Source organism: Sinocyclocheilus rhinocerous, unplaced genomic scaffold (genome assembly GCF_001515625.1).
Source record: "Sinocyclocheilus rhinocerous isolate Xijiao unplaced genomic scaffold, SAMN03320098_v1.1 scaffold481, whole genome shotgun sequence".
In the NCBI taxonomy this organism is placed as follows: Eukaryota; Metazoa; Chordata; class Actinopteri; order Cypriniformes; family Cyprinidae; genus Sinocyclocheilus; species Sinocyclocheilus rhinocerous.
Window position 1 is genome coordinate 1,041,236 of NW_015657695.1, and position 8,147 is coordinate 1,049,382.

Genomic DNA, 8,147 nt, shown 5'->3' on the forward strand with positions numbered 1-8,147 from the left:
ACCTATCTGAGAGATAAGACTCAAACCACTGGAGTGAGGTTCTTGAGATGCCCTTTGCCAATAGGGTTGACAGGAGGATCTGGTGGTTAACTGTGTCAAAAGCAGCGGACAGATCCAGCAAGATAAGTATAGAAGATTTGGAAGCCGCTCTTGCCAGTCTTAGGGCTTCAACAACTGAAAGCAAGGCAGTCTCGGTCGAATGTCCACTTCTGAAGCCAGATTGGTTGCTGTCCAGGAGGTTGTTCTGTGTGAGAAAGGCTGAGACTTGGTTGAACACAACTCGTTCAAGTGTTTTTGCAATGAAAGGTAGAAGGGAAACCGGTCTGTAGTTCTCTAAAAGAGTTGGGTTAAGAGTGGGTTTCTTAAGAAGTGGGGTTATACGAGCCTCTTTTAAATGTTGAGGGAAAAACACCAGTGTGAAGGGATGTGTTAACGATGTGAGTGAGTGCAGGTACAACGGCAGGAGAAATGGCTTGAAGGAGATGAGATGGAATAGGATCAAGCGGACAAGTAGTAGGATGATTGGAAAGTGTGTATGTTGTACGGTGTATGTTTGCTGGTAAGATGTGTTTGACAGTTTGTGGTGTGGCAAATTGTGCACTGAGGTTTGTAATTTTATTAATGAAGAATGTGGCAAAGTCGTCAGCTGTTAGAGTTGATGAAGGAGGGGGAGGAGGAGGATAAAGGAGGGAGGAAAATGTTTTAAAGAGCATGCGAGAGTTAGGCGAATTGTTAATTTTGTTGTGATAGTATGTCCTTTTAGCAGTGGAGGCATTAGCAGAGAATGAAGAGAGAAGTGATCGATATACATTAAGGTCAGTAGGATTTTGTGATTTGCGCCATACTCTTTCTGCAGCTCTGAGCTTAGAACGATACTCACGGAGAACATCAGATAGCCAAGGGGCAGAAGAGGTGGTACGAGCTGGCCTGGAAGACAAGGGGCAGACAGTGTCTAAACAAGACGTAAGAGTGGAGCAGAAAGTATCAGTAGCACGGTTAACATCAAGAGATGATAACTGTTCAGGGGAAGGAAGCAAAGATGAAACCATAGCAGATAGCCGGGAGGGTGAGAGTGAGCGTAGGTTACGTCGAAAAGTGACATGTGTAGGGGTATGTGTTGTGTCAGGAACCATGTTGAGGTTAAGAGTGAGGAGGAAGTGATCCGAGGTGTGTAGTGGAGTAACCAGTACATTATCAGTGGAGCAGTGTCTTGTGTAAATAAGGTCCAGTTGGTTGCCTGATTTGTGAGTAGCCGTAGTTAATAGTCGCTTGAGATCAAATGAAGCAAGCAGAGTGTGGAAGTCTGCAGCCTGAGGTTTATCTAGGTGGATGTTGAAGTCTCCAAGCATAACTAGGGGAGTACCATCCTCAGGAAAGTTTGAGAGCAGCACATCTAATTCTTCCACGAAGTTACCTTGTGGTCCTGGGGGTTGATAAACAACTACAAAATGGATTTTAAGAGGGTGGGTAATAGTGGCTGAATGTGATTCAAAGGAGCTGTTGATACTCAGAGATGGTAAAGGATTAAATTTCCAATCATTAGAGATGAGCAGACCAGTACCTCCACCTCTTCCAGTCAAACGGGGGGGGTGGGAAAAAGAGAAATTATTTGAGAGTTCTGCAGGTGTAGCATTGTCCTCTGGTTTGATCCACGTCTCTGTCAGGGCCATGAGGTTTAGTCTTGAATGACTTTTAATAGAAGTAATAAAATCTGCTTTGTTTACAGCAGACTGGCAATTCCAGAGACCAATAGAAAAAGAAAGTAGTGTATTAGTAGACATAGGCAAAGTGCGCAGGTTGTTAGGATTGCGCTGCCTACAGTGTGTGATGCATGGTTTGTGAGTGGTAGTGATAGTAGGGATCTGGAAACACATAGTAAGAATTGGTTATAAAAACTGAAAACAGAAGGGGAACAACTAGTAGGAAAGAGAATGATTCAGAAGCGATACTTATGTGTCTTGCCGGTGTGCCTGCTCGGTGGAGTCGAACAGTAGAGTCAATGGTCTTTATACTCTTCGGTCTTCACACGAGGAGAGCTTCACACGAGGGCTGCCGCGGTATACTAAGCTTTTTATATTCGTCTAACAAAACTCAAATTGAATTCAGCTGGACACACTTTCCTGTTTATCACAACAAATGGCCAAGCAAAGCGCACGACACTGACAAGGTACGCGATACAGTACGAGACCAAACGCGATTTCAGCATGTCTCCACAGTAAACAAAACAAGCGTTTCCTAGCAACGACAACTGCATTAAACACGGAGACAAGAAATAAATACACTTACAAGCTGCTTTAAACTTCTGCTGATTGACTGCTTTTCACAAAGAGTATTTCTTTACACTGTTTTGCTGGCGCTTTAACACACTTTCCTGTTTATCACAACAAATGGCCAAGCAAAGCGCATGACACTGACAAGGTACGCGTTTTATTAGTCTGTTTTATTAATGTGGCTATTCGAGATGCTTGTATATCGTTAAGTAGTTTTTGGACTTTTATTTGGGATCTTTACCCTGTGTTTCAGTGGCTTCCACCCTTCGAGACCTTTTCTCAGGGACCCACGCTGCAGTTCACTTTGCGATGGACCAATGACACGGCTGACAGGGGAACGGCACCAGTGGCCAAACCGCTTGCCACACGCAATTCTGAATCCAGCACAGTAGACAGCGGCAAGCCTAGCAATGTGAAGCCGCCACATGCAGTAGGTAAGATCACCAGCACTGGTTAGTGATTACAAGTGAAGATCACTAACTTTTTGGTCTTTAAAGCATTACAATTTGTGTGCAGTACTGAGGATAATGGTCATAACAATGATGTTTTATTGATTGCAGCTGTTAATGAATCAGTTGGCGCTGATCTACCAGTAAGAAGAGAACAAACTCATGTCGAACCTCGTCAGAAACTACGTGTTTATTATCAGGTGAGTAATAACAAATGACAGAGTGGGATCTATATTCAATGAATAAACTCCATGAAATTAGTCCCAATGTTGGAAAAGGAATTTTATATAAATTTTTTAACCGATGGGACCAGATTGTTTATACCCGCTGTAGAATTGGTCATTCCAGGATGACACAAGTTTTTAATACTAGGGGAAGATCCTCGGTGTTCTGTCTGCCGAAGCCCTTTATCCATTAAGCATGTTTTATTAGATTGTGCTGGTTTTAACTCATTGAGAAATTTTTTTTTTTATTCAGTTAACTCTTTTGAAGAGATTTTTTTTATCTAGTTAAGCCAAATACAGATTTGGAGTTTTTAGCAAAAATAATTTCTAAAAACATGATATAATTCAGTCATAATATTTCTTGCCATGAAAATAGCCACAGAAGCTGGAATGGCGTTAAACACAAACAAACAAATTATCAGGTGAGTAACATGCATCTGCAAATTTATCTGACGATACCAAACCACACTGTACACACAACACAGCACTTATCAGTGATCACAGGCCTTTATATTGACTGTCAAAAGGGCAGGGAGTTTCCTGTGATTCTCTACATCTTTCCACTGTAGATTCTGTTGTATCGTATCACCATGAGAGCGCTGGAGTCCATAAGTCCTGCCTTGACATTTTGCTCTGACCCATTGTTGGTCTTGTATGGTGGGCTGCTGTGTGGTCATGGTCTCTTGTGTCCATCCCCTTGTTTTGTAGTTCCTGTATAACAATAACGCACGGCAGCAGACGGAGGCCAGAGATGACCTGCACTGTCCCTGGTGCACGTTGAACTGCCGTAAGCTCTACAGCCTCCTCAAGCACCTCAAGCTCTCCCACAGCCGCTTCATCTTCAACTATGTGGTAAGAAATATCTCAAGGTTATGAAACTGTCACCAGACCACATGGATTACGTAGTCATAATAAGTGTAATGCCACAGTGTTTACACTTGTTGTGGGAATCGATCTGTGAATGCCTTTTAGTTGAGCTGGGTTAAACATTCATAACCACTTGCAGAGCAACAAAAATACAGTCCATGTTTGGTAGAAATGTTTATAGTGATGAAGTCATTTTTATCTCAACCAGCCTCATCCTAAAGGAGCCAGGATAGATGTGTCGATTAATGAATGCTATGACGGCTCTTACGTGGGCAACCCTCAGGACATCCACTGCCAGCCTGGCTTTGCCTTCAGCCGTAACGGCCCAGTGAAGAGGACTCCAGTTACACACTTCCTTGTCTGCAGGTCTGTTTGGGTTTAAAGTGAAAGACTGCAAGTATCCAAATTAAAAAATGGTTGCATCTGAGTAAAAAGTTCCACCGTTATTTTTTTGTGGTTACTCTCTTTCTCTCTCTATATATATGTGTGTATCACAATATAGTTATAATTTAATCAGAAAGTGTGTTGGATATTGCTTTGCCATTATTTCCCTCATTAACTAGGCCAGTTATTTTATTTGGATGCTAACCAAAACAGATTGTTCATAAGAAATTAATGATGCAACTGGCATCAGTGCTAAAACAGCTGCTTTATATTATACAACACTTGAGTTAAAAATAAAACTCAAAACACTAGTGCATTATAAATATCAATGGATGGGCTGTGTTTGAGGTCTGTTGTAAATTGATGAATATATGCACCTTTTACCCCATATCAGTTGAATTCCACACTGACTACCTTTCAAACGTTTGAAGTCCGTAAACATTTCTGCAGTACATACCGTCATGCCACCCAGGCCTATCACAGACCTTGCATCCATTTCTTTGCATCTGGTGTTAAAACGCAATGTTTTGGTTTTCTCAGGCCCAAGCGCTCAAAGCCCAGCCTTTCAGAGTTCCTGGAGCCAGAGGATGGAGAACAGGAGCAGCAGCGGACATACATCAGCGGCCACAACCGCCTGTACTTCCACAGCGACAGCTGCACGCCGCTTAGACCACAGGAAATGGATGTGGACAGTGAGGACGAGACGGACCCGGCATGGCTCAGAGAGAAGACCGTTATGGTGAGGAAGCCGTCAGAAGATCAGTAACCCTTTGGTTCTGTTAACACTGAAGATCCAGAGTAGCATTTACTAGGTCAGATTGACTCTAGATGACAAATCAAAACGCAAGACAGATGGTGTGCCGTTTGTGACTCAAGCCGGGCTCACACTGTGCGATTTTTAAAAGTCCTTTAGGATTGTACTTGTCAGACTGTACGAACATGATGATCATGTCACACTGTGGGATCTCAGTTGTCATTAATGTCAGACTGTACGACAGTCAAGACGCGTTAAAAACGGGTGCGCGCAAGAAAACCTGTCCGGAGTTCTTCATTATCAACTCATACATGTTCAGTGACCACGAGCTGCATTGCACGCAGGGCTGTAATGTTGGCTGTCATTAACAGTATATGAATGACAGCAATACCGGCGTATTTAAGAAGAATAGTGTAAGCAGCACTACACACCCACATGAAAACAGCGGCGCAACTGGTGTTTATCATAGCAAAGGCAACGTATCATGAATTCCGTGAGCGGAGGACGGGAGTGCCGGAGTTTATGCAGTTAGAAGAAATCTCTAGCATTAATTCTGATCATGGCTTGTCTTGAAAAACGAAGACACTTTGACGTTCGTCGTAGGAGATGTCACACTGCAGGATTGTGTGCCAAATCTTCTGACACTGCCAGAAGTTCGTCGGAGGTAAAATTTGATCGTAACGACCATTAATCGGCTGTCGGTGAACATGTCAAACCAGCGATCAAAGACTACAGATTTTAGCCTAGGATTATAGGAATCTTTTAGGATTTTCAAAATTTGTCTCAGACGACCAAATCATGGCCAAAATCGCACCGTGTGAGCCGGGCTTTAGTCTGTGTGAGACTGAATATGATATGCTTCCACTGACACTACATGTTCAAATCGCATCTGAGGAGGGATGTTACAGCATATCTGCCATTAAGCTGCATTAAATCAATGTTAAAGTATAAAGGGTTGATTTTTATCTGCATAATTGCTTTGTTGTTCAGTGACTGTAGGTTTATAGTAGGGATGCACCGAATTTTTGGCCACCAAAAATTATCGGCAGAAAATATGAGCCGGAAAAAAAAAAATATATATATATATATATGGTGCGCCGTGCACAGGTTTTACTCTCGTCTAGCCGCAGTCACTGCATGATGTGATGCTCCACTCAATATTCCGCTGTATGAATGTGCGTTCTGCTCGTCTACCGCTCATGCTCACCGGAAAAGCAAAGTTCGCTCAAATAACGCGCAGACAGGAAATTTCTATGTATTATGTTACTTGTTGCTGTTTGCAGTAGCAGTGCTGCTGGGATGTAACCTGCTGTACTGGGCAACACTGGTAAAATGACGCTATCCACTGATCTGCTCCCCACTGTGCTCTGCTCACATGCTCTGATAATAATAGCTTTGTAGGACTATATATTATTTGGATAATTAGTTAAAAAACTTTAATCTAAAAAAAAAATCTGATTCTGTTGCATAGAACTAAATAAAAATATATTGATATTTAATCAATTTTCTGTCCAATTTTATTGTGTAATTTTCTGTAAAAGTGTGGTTATTTTATTGGCTTGTGTTTTTTTAAAAGTTAGTTTAATTAAAATTAAGTTAAATTTAAAAAGTCTTACAAAATTACTTTATATTATTCAATAAAATAATAAATAATTATTACAAAGCATTTTTGGCTTCGTTTCTGTTTTCGGCCAAGTGCATCCAGAATTTTCGTTTTCAACCCGGAATTTTCATTTCGGTGCATCCCTAGTTTATAGCACCCTCTAAATCTGAAACTGCACACATGTTTTATTTAGCATTTACCATTTTAAGTGACTTTATCTTCACTACCCCTTAGCAAATCGATGAATTCACGGATGTCAATGAGGGAGAGAAAGAGGTCATGAAATTGTGGAACCTGCATGTAATGAAACATGGGTATGTTTTTTTTTTTTTTCTCACTTCTACTTCACTTCGGTCCTTTCTGTTTAAAGTTTGTTTTATTGAATCAAACCTCTCCTATTAAACGCAATCCTTGTTCTGTATATTACAGTGGCCTGGATACTCTCCTCGTATCACCTTACATGTTACGTGAGTTTATCTCTCAGAGCTTGATCACATTTCTGCCAGTAATTCGCTTGTTTCTTTCCATGCAGATTCATAGCTGACAACCAAATGAATCAGGCCTGCTTGTTGTTTGTGGAGCAGCACAGCACCACCATCATCGAGAAGAATCTTTGCCGGAACATTCTGCTCCATCTGGTCAGCATGCACGACTTTGGTTTAGTGAATACAGGGACCATAGATAAGGCCATGGCTCACCTGAAACCGCAAAAAGATGGCCAGGAGCAAGCCAAAACGCAAGACGATGCTGATGGTGGATCCAGCTGCGATGGTGAAGCCAGTGTATCAAGTTTAGTCAACACCCAGAATCACTGAAACCTCCTCCTCACACTCTGCGTTGAATTGAGTGTCAGCAGGCATCTGAGAGCCACCAAATTCTGCTCGCTCACAGGGTTAAAGTTGATGTCGAGTTAGAAGCGGGTTATGTGGTTCGACAGCCACATACTCTGCAGATCATGATTTGGGCCTGATGTCATCAGAGTTCAAAGCAACTCTTTACTAGGTTCAAATTACTTGAAGATGCCATTAGTCTTTATGATGGAGTGTACAAGCAGGTCAGATTTTTCTCTTCCCACACAACCCTGTAGCTCTAGCAAATGTTTAGCACTTGTTTTAGGTGCCTGTTTTTAAAAGGACTATGAAAAGATTTTGTTTTAATATATTTTGAACATCAATGGATGGAAATGGCTCCTACAAACTTGCAACTATACAACTATACAAAATATTGTGCATATTTTTCACAGGGGTTGATAAACTCATTCTGAAAACTTTAACATTTTATTTTTTGCTTGTGTATGGTTTCATTTCTTTTTTTTTTGTGGAGTTTTTTAGCATTTCAGTTTGTGCCATCCAAGTTTTTAAGTTGCACCACACTTGAAGACTTCAAATGACGTTTTTTTTTTTTTTTTTGACTTTTATTTCTTTTGAATCTTGGATTGAAGAACATCTACACTGCAGAGTTTATCAAGTTTTTTTTTAGAGCCTTAATTTCACTGACCTTGCAACACAAACATACAGGTACAGGGTACTACAACGCAGTGGGGTGGCGGAAGCCTTGCAGAAATGTTTACACTTGCCTTACCCATGGAAACATGGA

At 41.4% G+C, this 8,147-nt stretch overlaps 1 protein-coding gene across 4 annotated transcripts in view; it reads left to right on the top strand.

Moving 5' to 3' along the window:
* LOC107721513 (polycomb protein suz12-A-like) overlaps positions 1–7,988 on the top strand; it is a 13,962-nt gene extending 5,974 nt beyond the window's left edge. Inside the window, exons 10-17 of one of the 4 annotated variants that reach the window (XM_016529575.1) lie at positions 2,524–2,704; positions 2,831–2,919; positions 3,652–3,795; positions 4,019–4,176; positions 4,735–4,933; positions 6,786–6,865; positions 6,981–7,018; positions 7,084–7,166. In XM_016529575.1, coding sequence (XP_016385061.1) covers positions 2,524–2,704; positions 2,831–2,919; positions 3,652–3,795; positions 4,019–4,176; positions 4,735–4,933; positions 6,786–6,865; positions 6,981–7,018; positions 7,084–7,091 — 897 coding nt within the window. In that variant the 3' untranslated portion in view covers positions 7,092–7,166. Of the gene's footprint in view, positions 1–2,523; positions 2,705–2,830; positions 2,920–3,651; positions 3,796–4,018; positions 4,177–4,734; positions 4,934–6,785; positions 6,866–6,980 lie in introns of all 4 variants that reach the window. The other 3 variants (XM_016529572.1, XM_016529574.1, XM_016529573.1) reach the window with 3 other exon arrangements.
* The last annotated feature ends 159 nt before the right edge of the window (positions 7,989–8,147 follow it).